We start from the raw sequence: 23,962 nt of genomic DNA, 5'->3' as shown, positions 1-23,962 counted from the left end.
CTCGATTTTTATAATATTTTATTTAATCATTTCTTTCATGAATTATATATATATTCGATATTTTTTTACTGTTGAAATTTTTTTGATATAAATGATTGAAGTTTTTTTATCATTTTTTCATTAAAAAGTATTTTCATAGGGAAAAAAATATAAGCGTATATATGTTACTGTTATGCATATTTGCATTAAAAAAAAATTTATACAAGTTATGTTGTACCCATGAATTATAAAAAATAAGATTTATTCTCACAAATAAAACAAGAATTTGGAATATATATATTTTTTCATAAATATACCAATTGGGGAATATTTAATAAAATATAAAATAAAAAAAAAATACTCAACAATATTTTCAACATGTTACAAATAATTTAAAAATACAAACAAAATAATTAATAAGTTATGTTTATCCTAAATTTATGCTTAAAAATTGTTTTTTTTCCTTTTAAAAAAATATATTGACAGTTGGCTATTAAAAAAAAGAGATAGATATGTAGAAATATTATTAAAATGGTATATACATAAAAAAATATCAACATGCATAATGGAGATTAAACACTAAAAATATAAATTTATAAAAAAAATATTTTAGATTTTTTTTTTAAAAAGTATATAACACAATTTCGGTATTGATACATTTAAAATATAAAAAATAATGAGAGTATATGATACCCAATATAAGCAATGGACTTATAGTTTATAATACAGCTAAAAAATGAGTTAAAACAATAAGTAAATTTATATAGATGATTATTATTATTCATATTTTATGAATATCATTTTCTTCAGTTCAAATGATTCTAAAGTATATATGTCTGAAAAATTTGTGTTGTCAATATAATCTAAATGTAATGCAGACAATTCATTAAATTTCGTTTCATTTAATTTTTCTGAAAATGCATTTAAATGAATTGAATAATTAACACTATTTAATATCGAGCATCCTGTGGATTTGCCCATCAATTTAGAATCTATTTCTTGTTTAATTTCTGAAAATGTAGCATTTCTTTTTACTTTAATTTCACCTATTATTTTTAAGTATGTCTCTTTTCCTTCATCACTTTTTAGGCACAATACACAATCTTTATATGATTTATTTTCACTATTTTTTGAATATAATAGAGAGTATACTCCTTTTTCTGTACTGTTTTCAATTTTATTATATTCTTGATTATTTTCGATAACATTATTTTGATTATTTTCATTTATGTTAGTATTATTTTTTATTATATTATGTTCTTTACATTCATTTAATGAAGCTTCGTTATTTTTCCCACAAAATATCTTATCTTTTGGAGGAGTTATATTTAATTCTTCTCTAAGGTTTACAATTTCCCCTATTTGTTCATAATCCTCATTATTATTTTTATTGTAACCATTACCATTCGTAACAATTTTCGTTTTTTTATCTACCCTTTCAGATATATACTTAAATGGGGAAAATGATCTATTAAAAATTTGTTTTAAAAAATATTTTCTTACATGTTTTGTTTCTCCTAATTCAGAACCGGATTCTTTATTTAGTGTCACAGAAGAAATTTCATTGTTTTCATTAATATCTGGCTCTTTTTCTACAGACAAAATTTTAAATTGATTTTCTGTAGATGTATTATTTTTTATATGATATACATCTTTATTAAAATTCGAATCATTTTTATGAATTTTAACAGAATCTGAACTAATTAGGGCATTACTATGCATATTGCTTATATTTTGGGGGGCTGATTTATTTTCATTATTAACAAGATAAGTTTCTATTTTTAACGGATTCGGATTACTAAAAAGTGAAGAATTTTTTGTAATAGAATTATTTTGATTAACATTATTATTTTCATTAGTTGTACCTTTATTTATTTCTTTACACAACTCAGCACATGCATTTAATAATGTTACAGGAAGTTCTTTAGAATTGTTTCTTGTTCTTGATAATCCTTTTACCTTTTCGTCTTTTTTTATTGAATCTTTTATGCATAATGGAGAAATTCGGCTTTGGCATATTTTATTTATTTTTTTAATACTTTCGTTAAATTGCGTATTAGGTGAATCTTCCTCTATCATTTTATTAATAGAAGTAGATCCCTTGTTACTATACAAATTGAAATTAGCAATAGAACTTAAATGACCATGTATATTATTATTATAGCTAATAGTATTATTATGCTTTATAGAATTATTTATATTGTTTGTTGATATATTATTAGCGCATCCTAAGACGTCTAAACTCTTTTTAGGAGTAATATTTAAATTCGTAATATTACATAAATTATTCAATGTATATATAGGTTCATTCCATATATTTGTAGAATTTATTCCATAATAATTATTATTATTTGTCATAAAAAGGCCAGTATTTTCAGTAGTATTATTCTTATTTATTATAAGGAATATGAGTATGCATATTTTTGATTCATCTTCTTCTATCATATTATTTAAAGAAAAATTATTAGACACTATTTTACTACCTTTTCGTTTTTTTGATTTATTTAACATTGGGGTGTTAATGTTATCTTTGGTATAATTGTTTCCATTATTTATATTAAAAATATTAGCTAGTTTATTATATTTAATTTTATAAATATATTTGCTATTGTTTTTTTTATCAATTTCATTTATACCTAAAAATATACTATCTTCATCCTTTACTTGATCAACATCAACAATCATATCATTCAATATAGTACTGTTATTTGTTGATTTATTTACAATAAATAAGTTATATTTATTTATTTGTCTATTTTTATCGGCTGTATGATTAATGTTTTTTTGCACGCATTTACATATTAATTCACATTGTTCTGTTTCGATATCCCCTTTTAAAACTAAATCACATTTTCTATTTGATGATCCAATTATAAATTTTTGTTTTTTTATATTTATTATTTCATCAACAAAATTTAGTTTTATTTTATTATCTACACTTGTTTTTTCATTATTACAATTTATTCTTTCTAATGAGTAAAGATAATTTCCTTTACCAAAACTGTAAATATTACATTTATTATTAGTTGCAATATTATTATTATTTATACTATTATTTTTTATAAAATCATTTATCGATCTTTTTATTTTATTATTTTTTAATTTTTTCACCACTAGCATCATTTTTTTTTTGCTTCTAAATGAGTGTTTATCATAATAAAACATACCATTGTTACCAATATCATTTGTGCGTATTCCTTTTGTTTTATTTAATTTTTTTTCAAAAAAATAATCTGATTTAAAAAGGAAATCTTCGTCCCAATATTGTATGGTTTTATTATTATTAATTTCTTGATATGCCCCTAGCATTTCTTCATTTTCTATCACAGTTGTTTTCCCATTTTCTGTTTCATTTATTTTATTATATTGCATTTTTTTTTTTTTTTTTATTCGAGACATATTTTTTTTATGTGTGTTCAGGGTTTCTTTTTTGCTACATAAAGTATGAGAGTCATTCTCATCTGTTTTGTAGGATTTTTTAAATGCCCTTCTATTCCTTTCAACTTTTTTTTTTTTTCCCCCCCCATTCAAATTTAATTCATTTTCACTTAAATATACATTTTTTTTTTTACTTTTTTTCCAATTATTTTTCTTCATATTTTCATTTTTCGACCTATTCAAATCGTTATTTTTTAATGTACCAACATATTTGTTACTTCTGTTAACAATGTTGTGGTTTTTATTATTATTATTATTATTTTTGCTAGCTAAAACAGCACCATTTTTATTAGTATCTTCTGAATTTATATGCTTGGTATTATTGCTTACTAACTTACTATTTGTGTTGCTTTTTTGTGGTTTCAATATTTCTTTATTATTCAATATATTTATTTTTTCTTTGATATTTACTAATACGGTTCCTTTTTGATTATTATTTATCGGTTTACTTTGTTTGATATTAGAACATATTTTTGTAAATCGTACTTTTTTGGGAAATTTTGTTTTGTTATTTGTTTTATTTAATATTTTATTTTTCTTTTCATTTCTGTCCTCTAGATATTCAATATGTATTATTTTACTATTTTTTTTTTTTTTCTCTCTTTCACCTTTTTCATTTTGTGTCCATTTATTTCCTATTTTTTTGTTTTTTACTTTAATACATTTTCCATTTATTTTGTCATTTTTTTTAATATTCCTTAACTTCATACTTGTCTTTCTTTTTCTATATAATTCCACAATTTTATTGCATTATATGCATCTAATATATCAATCTCTCTATATTTTTTTTTTCTTAAATCCCGACTTAAAAATTTTAACTTTCACATCTGAATTATATAACCACGCTTTTGTTCTTAAAATATAAACTCTGAAAATGATATATATATTTCCTTTTTATCTATTATGCCTCTTTATATGTATTTAAACTTAATATCATTTATCGAATAAGCCACAAAAAATAAAGACTTTTTTTAAAGAGTCAAAACAAATAACTATAAATTATAGGGTTAATAAATATTTACCAAATTAAAAATAAAAAACATGAAAAAAGAAATACGAAACATAAAATCAAAGTTAAATCGTGTTTAATGTATATGCATGATGAAAACATAAACGAATTAAAAAAAAAATAAATGGGAATGATATGGCACTTGGAAAATGTGCCGATAAGAAATTCATATATGATTAAGTGTGTAAATGTGTAATATATTATATATATGTATTTTGGATTGTATACAAACTTATGTATGGGAGTATATGGTCATATAAATGTGTAATGCATATATGCATAAATATATAGCTTTTTATTTAATCGAATCTTTTTAAATACTTAATAAAAACTTGGCAACAATTAAAAATGAACAAATGAGTTATACAACTTACCCAATCATGTATTAAAAACTGGAATATAAATTACAAAAAACTTTTTTTGTCTCTTTTCTATTTTTCACTATACACAATTTTCCAATTTTTTTTGGAATGGTTTGTATACGTATTTGCAAAAATTAAAAATTAAAGAATACAAATTAAATAAAGAAAATAAAAATAAAAATAGCCCAAGTCATAAATGGAAAATAAAAAATAATAAATACATTAATTAATAAAAGATAAAAGAAGATATTAAAATTGCAACTAATTAAATTGGTTATGTATGCATTTTTATATTTATTATTTTGAAATTAGTGTGTGTATATTTTGGGGCCCCACACATAGAAATATACAATTATTATATAATTGTACATATTAATTTTTAGTATTATATTTGTTTTTATAATTTATTATTTATTATTACATAATCATTCTTTTGTGTAAATTTTTATATGTTGATAAGTTAATATATTTGTAAACATAATTATGTAATATTACACATTATTTACATTTTGTATTTTCCAGACTGGTTGCAAAATTCATGTCTTTTTCATAAATATAATTTTTATAAACTTAAAATTTATTTTATACGTTGGAAAATAACTAAATGTACTTTGCCATAAAATCTGAAAGTTACATTTAATTGGCTTATTATTAACTTATTAAGCGGTTAAATTATTTTATTTTGTCTTATATTTTTACTGCTTTTTTATTTTTTAATTTCTTTCTTTTTTTTATTTGCGTATAATTAACATCTTTGCACAAACTTGTATTCCCCTATTGATTTTAAAAGCCTGGAAAAACATAAGTGAAAATGAATAAATTCACTACAATAATATTTGAAAGGTTAAAAAAAATATAAGGATATTCATTTTTATATCATATTTAAATACTGGAAAGGTAGAAAAGAAAGAACAATAAAATTATAATTTGATAAAATAAAGTTTGTAAAAGGGTTGATATTAAGTTTTACTTTATTACAATCGAGTACAATATTTTTTTATATTTCTAAAATATCCAAAAATAAAATTAAAAAAAAAAATTTACAATAAAATGAAGTACATTATCTACGTTTTTTTTCTTTGTTCTATGCACCATATTAACAGACGAAGGATTATTCTTATAATTTTGATATGGGCAAAATATGCACATATATGTTAGGGCCCACTACATATATATGTGTGTGCGTATTTGTTTATTTATATATCATTAGGCCCTCGATATTTGCCCACATGTTTCATGTGTTTATATACTATGTATCAAAAAGTGCAATAAGAAAATTTATTTTGGTATAAAAAGAAAAAGAAATTGAACTCCTAATTTACATTAACTTATATATGAAATGGTTATATATTTAGATCTACATAAATTATTAGAATTAATATTCTATTTAAGTTGGTTTTTCCATATTAAACATAAACATATGAACAAATAGGAAAATAATACGTAATGGTTGTATATCAAAAATAATATTATAATAAAAGTATTATATTCAAGGGTTATGAAAAACAAAGACCAAATAAAATAAATATATAAATGTTAATTTTAAAATACAACAATGAGATATTAAAAAAATAATGTAAAATGTTATCAAATATTTTGTTCAAATTTTTTTTGTAGATTGTTACATATCAAAGGTATACACTTAATGCTTAATATATATATGATACTTTTTCAAAAGACAATTCTGAATCTGTTTTTTTTTTTATATATTATTTAATATTTTTATTAAGATAATATTATCCAAGAAATTTTAATATACAAATATGATTTAAGTATATTTATATACGGCAATAAAAATACCCACAACCCACGAATGAATAATTGTGTATATAAGATATCAAAAAAAAATATTATTTATCAACTTTTAGAACTATTTTCATATTATTCTAGAACATTTTCAACGCTAATAAATGAAAATTATTTTTGTATTTATAAAGAGAAATATATTATAAAAATAAAACAACTGTTTTCCATTTTGTTAAATGATTTATTATGTTTACTATTACAACTTTTTTTAATTTTAACAATAATGCGATATACTTCCTTTTAGAATTATTTCATAAAATGATATTTTTTAAATTACTTTACTTTCATTATATGGAAAGTTTAATCTTTAATATTTTTTATTAAAAATTAATATCTATAAAAAAGTTGCATTATTAATAAAAAATACCCGTCCCCCCAAAAAAATTATATAGTTTTTTCCCTTGCTCGAATTAAAATTTTATATATTTTTTTAACTTTCTTTCTCTATAATTGCAATATTTATGAAAAAAAAATTAACCGAATATATTTCAAGATATATTCTTAATATTTTTAAATAGTAAAAGCCTTTTCATTCATAAATATTCCATTTAAAAACGAAAAAAAAATTGTCGTGGTTTTTGTTGAGTGGAATGAAAAAAACATCATATATATATTCTAAAAAAATTATTAAAGGTTTATAAAACTATCATAAATAGCGAATAAATTCGTTTTTGTAAAATGATAAAAAAATAATACAATTGTAGAAAATATAATGCCATGATAGAAATTGAAAAAGAATCAAAAACAAAAGAAAGGGAAAAAAAAAAACCTTTCACTGACCTCAATCTGGATAACTCAATCATTTTTTCACTTTTCATTCAAAAATATTTTTATTGCGCAAAAATACAAGAAATTAGCATACCACATATTTTAAAGAAAAATGAAAATATTTTATTGCAATCTGAAACAGGGACTGGAAAAACATTATGTTTCGCCATACCAATACTTCAAACTTTAGTCAATTATAAAAAACAAATATCTATAAGTAGCGAAAAAAGTTGCAAAGAAAAAACAAAATGTAATCCTGATGACACTCATATCGATAATACTGCTAAAGCTAACGATTTTTTTTATGACGAAAATAGTATTAATTCTATTTATGATTATTTTCAAAAATGTGAAATTACTAAGTGTAAATCTATTCCATTTAATATAAATGTAGATAAATTTATTTCATATACTAATAACAATAATATAATTAAAAATAAAAATTCAATAGCTGACATTGATAAGGAACAAAATCAAGATACTAATGAAGAAGGGTTCCTAACAAAAGAAAAACTTTACAACTCCCTTGAAGAAAAAACAAAATTAATAACTAATGTAAATCCAGAAATTAAACAAAATGAAAATGATCAAAAAAGTACCGAACCAAAAGACGACGAAAAATATAAAGAGAGAGCAAAACGTAGTTCCCAATTTAATATATCAGAAATCACAGCTATTAAAGAAGATAACGAAATATTTCATAATTTAAATCGAAATAAAGAGGATAAAGGGATTGACGTAAATACAATTATAATTACCCCAACACGTGAGCTTTGTATACAAATTTATAATGTAATAAATAAATTCTTATTTTTTATAAGATTATATTTTTCAAATAAATTTAATGTAAATTTAAAAATATTAGATAGAGATAACTTTTTTATAAATAGTTTATTATTTAGAGGAGCTGTAAAAATTGAAGACGATATAAAAGTTCTAGAAAATGAAAAAAAAAAAAAAAATACTTTTCAAATAATTACAGCTACCCCTGGAAAATTAGCAAACTTATTTAAAGATTATGATCATCTTTTTAACACATCAAAATTGAAATATTTTATATTAGATGAAGGAGATAAACTATTGGAAGAAAGTTATATAAATTATGTAAAAGATGTTGTAAATAATATCACATCTAATGATTATATTACTTGTATATGCAGTGCAACTTGTTTATATGAAGACAAAATTTGTAGTTTATTTCCTTCTGGATTAAAAAAAAAAAAAACATTTAGAATAATTGTTAATCCTAAGGAAGGTGAAAATGTACAACAGTCTAACCTCAATGTTATTTCCTCCCCACAGGTTTATTTAAATAATAACAAGCAGGATAATGAAAATATAACTACCACATTTGCAATGTCCAATCGAATTGAGAATTATTATATTGTATTAAGAAATATAGACAAACTTTTTTTCCTTTTTAAATTTTTAAATACTGTTTTGAGTAATGGGGAAACCGCCATTGTGTTTTTTCCAACCTGTTTTTGTGTTGATTATTATTTTCACATGTTTAAAAGTATTTTTAGCATAAAAAATTTATACAATAATGATGGGGAAAACCTTTTCGAACACCTTGCCAAACTAAACAAGCTTTACAATAATATATGTACAGATGATGAAATGCTCATTTTTTCGAAAATGATTTGCTATATTCAAAATTATATAGGAAAAAATAAAATTAATTTTTTAAAAATTCATAGAAAAATGAAAGATAAAAAACGCATTAGTGCTTACAATAAAATAACAGATAATAAAAAACTTTCTAAAAAAAAAAATGTAATTTTTTGTACAGATGTTATGAGTAGAGGAATAAATATTAATATTCAGTGGGTTATAAATTATGATGTTCCCAATAAAAATATGACATATATTCATAGAAGTGGGCGAACTGGTAGATTTGATAAAACGGGTAAAAACATTATTTTTATAAATAAAAAGGAAAAGGAATATTTATACTTTTTAAAAAGTAAAAAAGTCAACATTTATAACTTTAAAAAAACATATATGTTTCAAAATATGATAAAATACGAATCCATAATCATCAAAACAGAACACCGTTTAAATAAGGAGGCTCTAAAACTTGCAAAAAGAAATAGTGATTGTATAAATTTTCTTGAAAAAAAACAATTTTTTACAAATTGTGATACAATAAATTCACAATCGAAAGCGAAAAATATAAGTAAAAATCAGAATAAAAATGAAAATGAGAAAGAGAAAAGTGAGCATGTGAAAAAAGAAACCCTCAAACGACAAAATATTATAATCCCCAATAATATAATTACGATATTCTTGAAACTAATAATATTTTATGTTATTGAAAATCGAGAAATGTTCAATTTATCAACAAAAGCATTTTTGTCATACATTGAATTTTATAAAAATCACCAATTAAATTTTCTTTTCCCATTTAGCAAATTAAATATATCACATTTATGTCATACATTTGCATTAGTTAAAATACCAAAGTTTAAGGAAAAAGAAAAAGTTAAAAATTTTAAAAGTTTCGATATAAATATTTATGATATACCCTATAAAAATAGCGAAAAAGAAAAAAAGAGATTAGAAAATAAGAAAAAAAAAAAAGAAGACCGGGACAAAAACTTAAAAAAGGGCCAAACTATTTCTACTGAGCAAAACAATACATTGAATAAAAACAAAAAAAAACGAAAAACTATTGTTCAAAAAAAACATGAAAAACGAGAAATGGATCAAAACGAAATTGACTCGTTATTTTTTGAAGAAAACTTATTTAAAAAATTAAAAAAAAAAAAAATAACTGATGAGGAATATGATCGATTATTAGGAATTGATGATCTTGATAAATTATTCACTTCAAATCCGTCAAAAAAAAATACACAAATTGTTAAGACAAGTATTCTACAAAATTCAAACAAAAAAAAAAGTAAGAAAAAACAAAAAGTATATAATTTAAAGGTCAAAAAAATAAAAAAAAACTCGAAAAGAAGAAGATAATAGTATGTTATACCTCAACATCATTTTGTTTATGTACAATTACAACTGCATGATCTCTATACATTTTATTGTTTTCATAATTTTTTTTAAATATGCTATGATATTTTTTTTGTCTAATTTTGTTTTCATATGTACTATCCCAATACTTATTTTTCAGTAGCACAAAAAAGTGAAAAAAAAAAATTCACAATATAAGACTTATTTTCGTCCCTTAATAATTATTAGCATTTTTTTATTCTCATAGTTTATTATTAATTTTTATTAAAAAGAAAAAGACATAATTAAACATTTTAAAAAAAATTAAATGTGTCCTTAAATGAGATTAATTCAAAAAATAAAGTAAATTCACATTTTAGCCATAACGAATGCAATTAAATGTTGACAACAATTAAAAAAAATAGCAACAATATAATAGAGGTAAAAAATGAAATAGTAAAATATTTTAAAAAATAATAATGCTAAGTATAGCAATTAATGCATTTGAAAATATTTTAGAGGGAAATATAATTGAAAAATAAGCATACTAATGAATTAATAAAAATTTTATATGTAATATTATAAATTACAAAAATGCGAAAATTCAAAAATCTCATTATTACAAAACAGATCATAAGGAAATATTCTAAAAATAAAATTAATCATCCTTGTTTTCTTTTTTATTTTTTTTTCGACAATTTTATAAAGTTTTCAAATATTTATTTTCCCATTATTCATATAAATTAGCTATACATAAACAATCGCGAGGGAATTCAATAATTCTATATTTTGTTTTATCACTTTACACACATACATAAGTAGTGACAATTTTTATAGGGATGGTTTTGTTAAAACAATAGGTGAAGAATATAAATCGTCGCTATAAAAATTGTTAAGGAATTTAAAAAAGTTGTCTTTGTTTATATTATATTTCCCATCAACATTTTGTATAATATTAATATTATTAACACTTTCTTTAAATAATTTTTGATTGAACAAATCTAAAATAGCAACTTGTGTTGTATTATTAACTGAGCACAGATTTTTCAAAGCTTCATATTTTTTATCATCGTTAAGTACTAAATAAAAATTAATTTTTTTTCCCTTTCTATTTTGATTATATATTTCTATTAATTCGTTGTATGTATTTAATAAATTAAAATCTAATTTATCCAGAAATAAAATGAAAATAGGAGCAAATACATTTAAATTATTTAAGTTACTAATATTATCATATTTATAAATATAATTATGTTCATTAACTTTTTCTTTTAAACTTTTATGATTATTCAATATAAAATCTGATATATCATTATTTTTTTTATTAACATTAATATATTTATTTAATATTTTTCCCTTTTTATTAACTAAAATACTTATAGGCTTAAATGTAACATCAAATGTATCATAAAGTAAAAGTTTGTAAATTGAATTATTTTCTTCTTTTCCTAAATGATATATTTCATTCATATAACTTTTTTTTTCGTTTTCTTCAGAATTTTCAAGTTTTTTTTGTTCATTTTCTCCATAATTTTCTTCATTTTTGATTTCATCATTTGTTTTATTATTATTTTCTACATCACTAGAATTGCCTTGACTAAAGTTTGTCTTTTCTGGTTTCCTTTGAATATCTTTTATAAAAATTATATCTAATTTTATATTGTTTTTAGATAACTGATTTTTAATTTTAATCAATGTTTCGATGTCTTCTTTATTTTCTTTATCATTATTAAAATAAAAAATAACATAATCTGAATCTAATTTTTTAAAATTATGCTGATTATTATTTTTATCATATATATTATTTATATATGTCAAACTATTTATATTTTTATATGGAAAATCTTTACTATTATATAATAATAAGTAATTTATATTATCATTTATAACATTCATATTTTTATCTAATAATACCATAGTAGGTATATTCATAATATTATAATTTTTTATTAATTTTAAAACCTGTTGTTTATCGTTAAATATTACACTATACCAGTTATTCATTAAACCAAAATGTTTTATATTAAATAAAATTTTATTATCTAATGGTACATAAATAATATTAACATTATTATTTTTATTTATCAGTTTATATGTTTCTTTTAATCTGTCTACATATGTTTTAATATTTCGGGATTGTAAAAATTTATCAACATTATATGAATGGAAAAATAATATAGTGTAATCATTTACATTTTTTTTTGTCTTAATTTTTTTTGCATTTATATAAAAATTTACATATGCTAATAAATTATAATATATATTAGTTATTATATAAAATATATTAAATGATTTATCGTTATCATATATATTTTTTGCCACTATACTGTTATCATGCTTATATAAATATTTTCCCAGTATTTTCTCAGAATCACTTAAATTTTTATTATTATTTATTAATTTATTATATACCATTAAACTTGCATAAATTATAGGAACTGAAAGTCCTGTTATCCCCATAAACCCTAGAAAACTCACATTTTGAAGTGAAGAATTATTTTTAGAATTTTTATTGACACTTAAAAGATTTCCTTTGCTATCTTCTCGTTTGTCTTTCCTCAGGTCTATATAAGAAAATCTATAAAAATTAATAAACATACAGAGTAGTTTAAGCACCTACAAATATACACAAAACTATATGATAAACTAATCGTGTAATCTGAGCAACGATATTTATGCCCATACACATCACATATATGGTATACTATATTTTTATTTCATTTACTTTCTTTGTTTGTTTGTCTGAAGACCTAATGGCAACCCCGCATGGCTGATTGCTGAAAAATATTTATGCTTAATCTGGGAAAATAAAAATGTAGCGTAAATATGTAATGATATAATTTTTTAAATAAATTAGGAATAATGTATCACCACAAAGCATATTTATATAAAAGTGAGGGAAAACATATAAAACAATTCGGGAAATAGTATACATTTTTTTATTATTACCGAATTAACATTTATGGCAGAAATTATAAAAACTTGAAAAATAAAAAAAAATAGTATTTTTATCATTATAAAATGATATATATATATAATATAACCCTTCGACGATTTCTCTTTTTATTTGTGGTTTACTTTGTCCCTTTATCCTTATGTTATCTACCTATTTATTTGTTTCTTTATTAAATAATATTTTCATTTACCTTTTTATATTTCAATATATCTTTAAATTAGTATTTTTTTTTCGATTTTTAGATATTTTTTTTCCTTTTTGAACTTCCCACATTCGTTCATTTATATCTACTTCGTTTTTAGCATAGGAAAAGTTTCCTTTATATTATGCCTGTTATTATACAATTGTATTATTATATTTTTATGTTTTAATTTTTGTATTTATTTTGTGTATTTTTTTATATTACTATTTTTTTTTAAATTGCCTTTAAAAGCTTAATTAAATCAAAACATTCTCAGAATATATAGCATTAAAATTATCGAAAAAAAAACGAGATTATATTTTTTCCAAATAAAATAATATATACTTATTTTAAAATAATATATTTTATATATTATTATTCTTAAAAATAAGTCAACACAATTATAGGATAATGACCATAATATCCTAATAATGGAGAAGAAAATTTTTTTTTTTATAAAGTTGTATATATTTTATTGTGCTAATTTTTCCAGATTTATATTAATGTATTAGTTAGATTGTTTTTCCTATGAATTCATTTAATCAATCTTTATTCAAATAAAAAGGAGATTAAAAAAATTATTTTGAATTTATACACATTCAAATATTATAAAATAAATATATTTTATATGAAGCTTCAAAATTTTTTAAATATCTCATGGCTTAAAAATTAAATATTTTTTTATCACTAAGTTATATCTTTTGGGGTGTGTGTGATGAATCTTGACATACTACTAACAAAATAAAGCTCATAAAAATACAAGTTTATTTTTTATTAAAAGGAAAACAACTAATATATATATGCTTAAAAATAGGGAAATTGCGAACTTTTGTTAATATAATATATTACAAATGTTGGATTATTATGTATATTCCTATTGCTCAGTAAATAATTAATACTATTCAGATTATATAAAGACATATGCAAAATATGCTTGTCGATTTGTAATTTCATGTATGCACATTAAACATTTTTTTAATATGAGCATTTTTTAACACAAATATTTCTACAAAAACCCTATATATATAAACTTATAATAATATATATGCTTTTTTATTTTTTAATTTGTTTTTCACAAATTAAACGAATTTCATATTAGTCGATTTTTATTCATTTAAAAATATTTAGCGTTATGATAAGCATTCACAAATTATATAGAAAAATACACATATATAAATTTTAATATTTATATTGCTACATATTGTATGTTGTTACATAATAATATAGCAACATATTATAAACATTTTTTATCGTTGGGATTTTTTTTTTTCATTCGAAATATAGCATATTTTATGTACACTTTTTTTTTATTTCCATCATATTTATGTTAAAATAAAGTAATATTGTAAATTTATTTCATACACATGCTCTTTATTTTTATCCTAAATTTAAAACTCATTTCTATATTAATTACCTGTTTATAATAGTTCTATTTTTTTCCAATTTATTATTTTCCCACGTTATTTAATAGTTTTAGTTACCATTACCCAGAGTTCACAATTATTATAAGTTACTACATATTAATTTTATTTTCAAATTTATTTCAATCCCTTATGATAATATCAATAAAAAAAATATATATGCCTATATATTTTTACGCAATAATAAATAATTAAGCTTTCTTAGTTAATCTGAAAGTATATGTTAATAACAGTAATATGCATATATTTCATATGGTTTATTACTTATTAATTTTTTTTGAGGAAATTTAAAAATTGAATTTTATTTTAAACATTTTAAATAATCAATATCTCTTTTATTATATTCAACATTTTTAATTTTTTTTTTATTACTTATTAGCAAATTTCTTTCATTTCAATTTCCTATGCGTATAGATATATCTTATATGGTATTACTATATTTTTTAATTTATCTTTTCCGTATAAATATATAATTTTTGTTTATTACTTTCTTTTATTTTTTATTTCTTCTATTATTGTTCATTTACTTTATTTAATATAGATATATGTATATATAACTTCTCACCGCTATACTTAAAATGATGGACAACATAGTGCTGTATTATTTTGACGCAAGGTAAAAAAAAATTAATAAATAAAATAATTAATCTGAAAAGTTAGAAAATAATATATGGGTTTGTGATTGTCAATTTCTTTGCCATATTTATAAAGACACTTTGTAAATACATGGATATACATACATTGTGTGTTATGTAATTTTATTTCCGCATGGATATATATATATATATATATATTTTTTTTTTAAGAGGTAAAGCTGAACTGATCAGACTTATTTTTGCATATTTACAAGTTAAATATACAGATATAAGATTTGGAGTAAATGGTGATGCATTTGCAGAATTTAACAATTTTAAAAAAGAAAAAGAAATTCCTTTTAATCAAGTTCCTATATTGGAAATAGGAGGTTTAATATTAGCTCAAAGCCAATCTATAGTTCGATATTTATCAAAAAAATATAATATTAGTGGAAATGGCGAATTAAATGAATTTTATGCTGATATGATATTTTGTGGTGTACAAGATATTCATTATAAATTTAATAATACAAATTTATTTAAACAAAATGAAACTACTTTTTTAAATGAAGAATTACCTAAATGGTCAGGTTATTTTGAAAAACTTTTACAAAAAAATAATACTAATTATTTTGTAGGGGATACTATAACATATGCAGATTTAGCAGTTTTTAATTTATATTATGATATTGAATCAAAATATCCAAATTGTTTAAAAAAATTTCCATTATTAAAAGCCCATACTGAACTTATAAGTAATATTCCAAATATAAAACATTATATTGCTAATAGAAAAGAAAGCGTCTATTAATTTATAGTTATAATATAATTACACATTTTCGATAATTATTTATTTTCCGAAGCTTAATTTTGTATTTCTTTTTTATTAGCAAAATAGTATAGTATTATTCTGTTTGTTTTATAATTCTTTATTTTTATAATACTGCTATTTACTGACTGTTTGTAATTCTATAATTAAATCTATTGTTCATACAAAGTAAGGGACTACTTTCTTTTTCGATAGATATTCTTCAATTTTTTCTTTTTTTTTTATTTTCACATTATTTTTCGTTTTTTTTTATTCCTTTACTTTTTTATATGAACATATAATATCATTGCCTATATTGAGCATTGTATATACATACATATATAATATGTGCTCTTTATATGCTGCAATTATGAGATAGTATATAAACGCAGTATTTTATCAAAAAAAAATATTACAGAAAATAAGTGATTTATAGTAAACTTTTTTATTTTTTATTATTTATATATTAAAACTAAATTAATTATATGTTATTTAAAAATTAAAAAATGCACACAACTACGCTCAAATGTATATTTGCTTATACATATCTGCGCACACAAACATTATTAACATATATATGTAAATGTTTATATATTAAAAAATATAAATCAAAGTAAATAGCAACAAAAAAAAGAGCAAACAAAAAATTGTCTATCCTTGCACATATTCCCTATAAATATATGTACATAATATGGGCACAAATATCCCAATTTTTTTAATTGAAAAATATATGCCTTATTTTTGAATGTGTGTCATTATGATTTTTGCAATTTCATCCGTTTCGAGATTTCTATTGTAAAAAAAAAATGCAAATGTGTTAACAATGAAAATAGTGACACTAAAGCTTTATCATTATGCATGTGTACATTTTTTTTTTCACTTTTTTTCGCGGCCACTTACTGTATCATTTGTTTTATTTCATCGTCATAAAACTTGTTTTGGTGGGAATAACTGCACACACTTTTATAAAGAATTTTATAAAAATCAATTTCATTTGACATTGATGCTAATATTTTTGAATGTAGCTCTGATTCGGATCCTTTATGAGTTTTTTTCTCATTATCCATATGATAAATAAATATATTACTTAAAATGTAAAATATGCTATGCAAAACTGAGTACAGAAAGCATACCATAAGATTTCTAAAAAGGGTATGAAAATAGAAAACATGAATATATAACATATATATAAAGAGGTTATAACAAGTTTGTAAATTAAAATTATGGAATAGAAAATAGTATGAAACATAAATATTAATGTACATATATTTTGTTCTAACTCATCAAATTCTTTGGCATAAGGAATCGTTTTGACTAGTAATATTGTTATAAGCCCAGCTCCACTCTAAAAAAAAAAATATATATTTAAATATATTATTTATATTGCACACAAACTAAAATAAGACAAAGTAGTAAATGTAATAATTTTTTTCTAAACATATCACATAAAATAAGTTTATTTATGCAAATTTGTTATACCTTATAAAACAACATCTTGGTTATGTAAAAATTAATGTAATTGTAAAATAAAAAGAGAGACAAAATATTTTGAATATATGCCACTCCCATATTGGGGGTAAATAAATATGAAACTGAAACATCAATTAAATATATATAGATAGAAGAGTATATGCTATTATTATATAATTTATATCTAATATCCATTTTATCATTTTTTTCTGTTATATTATTATTTTTTATATGGGATTTATTTTGTTTTTTTTCATTTTTTAGATATTTATCCAATGTATTTACATTTGGATTAATATGTAATATCTGCACTTTTAAAAATTCTTCATATTCAATTTTGCTATTAAAGCATATATCAGCATGTGCTAATATATAATATAACAATAAATAATTGTTAAATAATGTATATATTAATGTTTTTTTTTTTTTTTTTTTTATAATTTTAAATATCTTAGTATAAATAGATGCTCCTTTATTTTTTAACATGCTATTAACAAATAAATAATATACACTTTTAATTTTACAAATTTCAGTGTTTATTTTTTCGTGATCAATTTCTTCTTTTTTGATTTCTTTATGTACATGATTGTTTTTTTTTCTGCTTTCTTCATTTTTTGTATTTGGACCTTTTTTATTCCCTTTTTCTTTGAAAAAAAAGGAACTTTTTTTTGGTTTCTTTTTTTCATTTATTGTACTAGAAAATATATCATATTCGTTATAGTTTTCAAAATTATAATATTCATACATATCACAAAATTTTATAGTTTTTCCAAATAATTTGAAATTACTCATTTTTGCTATATTATTTTCATACCCAAAATTATAGCTAAAAATATTTTTTATATTATTTTCGTTTATTTTATCATTTAAATTTGTACCAGTTTTATTTTTATTCATTTTTTGTTTTTCATTTTGAACTATTTTATTATTGGTACTACTATCAGTTTTGTTTTCTTTTGATCCATTTATAACATCAATAACATAATTTGGTAAAAGGTCTTTGTCAAATTTTAAATTTTTAATTAAATTTTCAATATCAGGATATATAGAAACATACAAATATACCTTTTGAACAGTATTATATAACACATTTGTTAAATATAAATATAATTGCTTATTTAAAGTAATATCTATATTATTTATACTTTTATTTAAAAATATGTTATTGCATTCAATAAAATAATTTAATGTTTCTACATTATTATCTTTAAATTCGTTTAAATAAATTATATTAAAAAGAGTATTTTTTTTTTTTTTTATATCTTCATTATATTTAGATATTGTTTCAATATGAGTATGTGGGCATTTATCAATGTCTTTATATAAATTTTTTATATCTATATATATATCCCATAATACTTCAAGAATTTTTTTTATTAATGTATTTTTCGTGAAATTGTCAGCATAAGTTAATGATATATTTTCTGAATCTTTAGTTTTATTTTGTCCATATTTTATTATATCATTATTATTATTATTATTATTAGAAATAATATCACATTCATCAGTAATATGGTCTACAGCATTTTTTATTATATTTCTAATTTTTGTTACAATTTCATCATAGTTTTCAACTTGTTTGTTTTTAATTAATGTTATTAAATTTCTTGGTTCATGTACTGTTGCAAAAACATATCGTCCTAGTTTTTTTATATTATCATATTTTATTATATCTTTACCATCTGCTTTTGTATTATTATTTAAAGGTTTTTGATTTGCATTAGAATTATCCATAGTTTTAAGGCATAACGCATCATCTAATATATTTTTTAATTTTGTATTTCCATCATCATTTTTATCTTTATCATCAATGTTTTTATCATTTTGTTCATCTATCACATTCTCTTTTCTTTTATTATCAGAGATGATCGAATAATTAAGTAAGTTATACAAATTTGTATCCATGATATTTTTATTATTTATTTCTAAATCCTCATCATTATCCATATATATTTTTTTTTGAAATTTTTCAAAAATTGAATTATTTAACAATTTTTTTAAATCATTTAAATTATTATCATTATCCTCTAAAAATTTATTGGTAATATCATTTGGACTAATATTATCCTTTTTCAAAAATTCAGTAAAATTATAATTTTTATTTAAATCATCAAAAATCTGATAATTACTATTTTCCATTTTATCAATTTGTTTCAATTTATTATTTGTATTATTATCACTATTAAAATTATTTTCTATTCCTTTATTTTTTTCTTTCCCTTTTTCATCATTTTTAAAATTCCATTTTCCACTATTTTTTTGAATTGATGGATTTATTATCATATAAGATAATTGTATTCTTAACAATTTATCCTTATCACTTTTTTGCATTAAATTTTGATATTTTACTCTATAATTGGTATGTTTAATATTTCCATTTATTTGATTTATAAATCGATAATAATTATACAAATTTTCACTTAAATCATTTATATTTATATCTTTATAATATTCTCTTAAAAATAATGTAAATTTAAGCATATTTTGTTTCTTTAATTTATTAATACAATTTTCAATGTTCATAATGTATTTCTCATTATTTTGCTGATTATGATATTCCATACTACTTATTGAATTTTTAAAATGTCTATATCCTCTGTTATTATGATATCCCATTCCATTGTCATAGTTAGAATTGTTAACATGTTCATTTTTCATGGATATTTCCTTACTTTCTTTTTTTCGAAGTATTCCATGATGCATATCCATTCGATTTCTACCAAACTCATCACATTCATAACTATTACTATCATAAATATTATGATGATAATAATAATAATTTTGATGCTTTTCATAATTTTTAATTAATTTTTTAATACCATTATTAGTGTCATTCATATAATTTTTGTTATAATAATTTTTATCCATATTCATATTTATTTGGTTATAATTTATATTTCCAACTATTTCATTACTTTCTCTCTTATTTTTATTATTTCGATCTATTTCATTATTATTATCCATTTTATTTATTTTTTTATTTTTGTACATATATTCTTCACGCATTTGTTCAATATTATATAAACCTTCATTACCTGATTGTCTAATTCGATGCATTTCCCCAGAATATAAATTTGTTCGAATTCTAGAATCATCATAAATATGATTATTTCTATCATTAATATGCAAATAATGATGTTTCATATTATCATTATTATTAATATTACTTCTTTTTAAATCTTCATTATTATAATATTGTCCATTGCGAATATTATCGTTCATATCAAAAAACGAACTAATTTTATCATTAAAACTGTTATTATTAATATTGTTTATATTGTTAATCTCGTTTGGGTTATTTCTTAAATAATATTCATTTAGAACATTTAAAACGTTTATATTATTTACTGGTTCACTAAATTCTGTGTCATTTGGATTACGAATTTGTCTGCTAGTTAATGAATTCATTTTTATTTCATTATTATTTTCTTGAAAGTATAATAAATCATCTTTAAAATTATTTAATCTATCATTTATATTTAAATAATAATTTTCATTCCCTATATTACTTTTATTTAAATATTCTTCAACATTTAATATATGTTCATTACTTAAGATATCTTTATTAAATTTTACATGCTCTAAATCTATATATTTTTTATCATTATATCGCTCTTTAAGATTTGTCAAATTATTATCATTATCATATTTATTAATGTCCATATATTTTTTATCATTTAAATTATAAATATCGATATCATTTTTATTATTATTATTTATCATAAAATTGTCGTTTATTTTTTTATTACTCAATGGGTGTATATTCTGGAAATTTATTTTTTCACCTTTATTGAATGCTCTTAATAAATGCGTATGAATGCTTATGCTATCATCTGGATAACACGAATCAATTACATTGTTCATATCGTTCATAATATGTGATGTATCTTCACGATTCCTTCTATTATCATTATCATCATTTACAATATCATTAATATTGTTAAGACTAGTAAGTGTATTTCTAAACTTATTTAAAAATTTTAAATTCTCATCATTTTCACTATTTTGTAAATCCATTAATTCATTAATATTACTAGCATTAAATCTATTCATATTATTATGAGAAAAGTCATCACCATTAATATTATTTCTTAAAATATGCGAATCCTCAGATATATTTTCATCAAATGGAATATTTTTTTCACTATTCCATGGTATATTATCATTAACTATAGTATTCATGTTTTTTTTTTTTAAAATATTAAAATAGTCTAAATTTTTATAATTTTCATCATTATCATAATCATCATATTTGTTTTCAGAAAATCGATTAATTTTTTCATCATATTCACTTTCAAAATGCTTATGTGCAAATACCATGTTTTGTTCTTTATTTTGTGAAATATTTTTTTTGTTGTAATTTTTTTCGAGAAATTTATTGTCTCCAAAAATCTTATTACTGAAATTATTGAAATGGCTATTTGCTTCACTAATATTTTTTTTATTATTCATATCATCTTTTTGCATAAAATTGAAAGGGTCGGCATTATCAAATGAATGTTCATCACTTAACTCCTCATTATCGTTAGAATAAAAAATATTTTTATTTATAAATTTTGTTAAATTAGATACGTTATGAAACTGAAAAATATTTTCTTTTTCATTACATGATGAAGCCATATTAAAATTTTTATTCCTTTCAATATCTCTATTATTGTCATTATTGTAATTTTGGGAATTATTTCTGAGTTTATCTTCTTTTATAGCATGATTTTCTTTCTCACAAATATTATTTCCATGAGCCTGTCTTAAATATAAATCCATTCCATTTTTTCTTTTTATAGAATTTAAATTGTTATTATTTATCAAGTCACATTCTTTCTGCATTAAAAATTCTGAACTGTTCATATTTTTACTGCTATCTATATTATTGTTTAATTTAAATAATTTTTTTTCATTTTCAATAAAATTATTATTCATAATATAAGAAAAATCACCTTCTGAATTATCATTATATCCAAAGGTAATATTATTTATTTTGTCGACATCTTCATAAATACTATTATCTTTAATTTTATCGATTGAGCTTAAACTATCATATTTGTTATCATTATTTTTAGGGTTATTATTATTGGGGTTTTTAGTGTTATTATTATTGGGGTTTTTAGTGTTATTATTATTATTATCGTGTTTTTTATATTGGTTTAAATCGCTATTTTTATTATTAGATCTGTTTTCATTCTTTAAATAGTCATTACCATATGCGCCTTTCCAATATCTATTATTAATTTTTTTTTTGTAATTGGAATTATTATTTCCATAATAATAGTTGTTAGGATAATTATAGCTATTATTATAATTTATGTCCTCATGCTTATTTTTATTTCGTGAATTATATGAGTTGTAGTTTTTCATTTTAAAACATCAATACTTTCGATATGTTTTGTCACAAAAAATAAAATTCAACCTCTTTACCTAATTTAAGTGTACATACAATATATATGCCCTAAATTAATTAGTGATGTGCATCAACCACATTAAAAAAATTGGTGGTTAGGCATTAATGCTTTAAAATAATATTAACAATTAATAAAGGAGAATAATTTTTTTAAATAAACTTATTTTTATATTTTGATATACTATGGGAAATATAATTTGTATACTTTTATTCTGTTAATTATTTTTTATATTTAAAACAAAATTCCAATTATATGTAAAAAATGTTTTCATATGGCATATACAATAAATAAATAAATAAATATACATGTAGATATTGTACAATTTACCATTGAACGGGCTTAACAATATGTAATTAATTATAATAATTTTATCACATTAAAAATATACGTATATATATACACTTTAAATGTAAAAAAAAGAGTACTATTATACAAATGATAAAATATTGGGTATAAATTTAATAGTTTTATGGAAAGATAAATGCTTAATATTTTTTTTGCAATAATATATGCAAAATATTATATTTGGAAATGTTTTTGTAATTTTTATTTTTTTATACAATACATTTTATATATATAATGTGCCACACTATTCGTTTAACATTATATAAAATTTTTTTTCACAAAAATTTAAAGAACGACATTTAAAAATGTCATATCTCAATAAACCAAAATAAATAATATGCCAAATATAAGAATATTATTTTAGAATATAATTTACATTTTTTATTTATTTCTCCCCTTAATGACTAAAAATATTTTTTTATATTGCATATGCAAAATCGTGATTTAAAAAGCAATTTTCAATACATATACAATAAATACTAGAATTATATAATAT

The 23,962-nt window shown here is 20.3% G+C and overlaps 5 protein-coding genes across 5 annotated transcripts; 2 read left to right on the top strand and 3 right to left on the bottom strand.

Moving 5' to 3' along the window:
* Positions 1-756: 756 nt before the first annotated feature.
* PBANKA_1024200 (conserved Plasmodium protein, unknown function) lies at positions 757-4,125 on the bottom strand (the record flags this gene model as incomplete). Its single annotated transcript, XM_034565334.1, has 1 exon — positions 757-4,125. One exon carries the CDS (start codon positions 4,123-4,125, stop codon positions 757-759), a length of 3,369 nt encoding a protein of 1,122 aa, XP_034422041.1.
* A 3,186-nt stretch (positions 4,126-7,311) lies between these two features.
* PBANKA_1024100 (ATP-dependent rRNA helicase SPB4, putative) lies at positions 7,312-10,335 on the top strand (the record flags this gene model as incomplete). Its single annotated transcript, XM_034565333.1, has 1 exon — positions 7,312-10,335. One exon carries the CDS (start codon positions 7,312-7,314, stop codon positions 10,333-10,335), a length of 3,024 nt encoding a protein of 1,007 aa, XP_034422040.1.
* An 807-nt stretch (positions 10,336-11,142) lies between these two features.
* Positions 11,143-13,326, bottom strand: PBANKA_1024000 (thioredoxin-like protein, putative; the record flags this gene model as incomplete). The annotated part of the gene is made up of 3 exons (XM_034565332.1): positions 11,143-12,889; positions 13,037-13,110; positions 13,261-13,326. The coding sequence occupies 3 exons, from the start codon at positions 13,324-13,326 to the stop codon at positions 11,143-11,145; spliced, it is 1,887 nt and encodes a 628-aa protein (XP_034422039.1).
* Positions 13,327-15,447: 2,121 nt separating this feature from the next.
* On the top strand, positions 15,448-16,255 carry PBANKA_1023900 (glutathione S-transferase, putative; the record flags this gene model as incomplete). Its single annotated transcript, XM_034565331.1, has 2 exons — positions 15,448-15,485; positions 15,676-16,255. 2 exons carry the CDS (start codon positions 15,448-15,450, stop codon positions 16,253-16,255), a joined length of 618 nt encoding a protein of 205 aa, XP_034422038.1.
* Positions 16,256-16,987: 732 nt separating this feature from the next.
* PBANKA_1023800 (conserved Plasmodium protein, unknown function) lies at positions 16,988-23,077 on the bottom strand (the record flags this gene model as incomplete). Its single annotated transcript, XM_034565329.1, has 4 exons — positions 16,988-17,042; positions 17,153-17,395; positions 17,533-17,597; positions 17,732-23,077. The coding sequence occupies 4 exons, from the start codon at positions 23,075-23,077 to the stop codon at positions 16,988-16,990; spliced, it is 5,709 nt and encodes a 1,902-aa protein (XP_034422037.1).
* Between the last annotated feature and the right edge of the window lie 885 nt (positions 23,078-23,962).

This window comes from Plasmodium berghei (genome assembly GCF_900002375.2).
Source record: "Plasmodium berghei ANKA genome assembly, chromosome: 10".
NCBI lineage: Eukaryota > Apicomplexa > Aconoidasida > Haemosporida > Plasmodiidae > Plasmodium > Plasmodium berghei.
The sequence above is the reverse complement of the archived record's forward strand: the minus strand, read 5'-3'. Positions and strand labels throughout refer to the sequence as shown.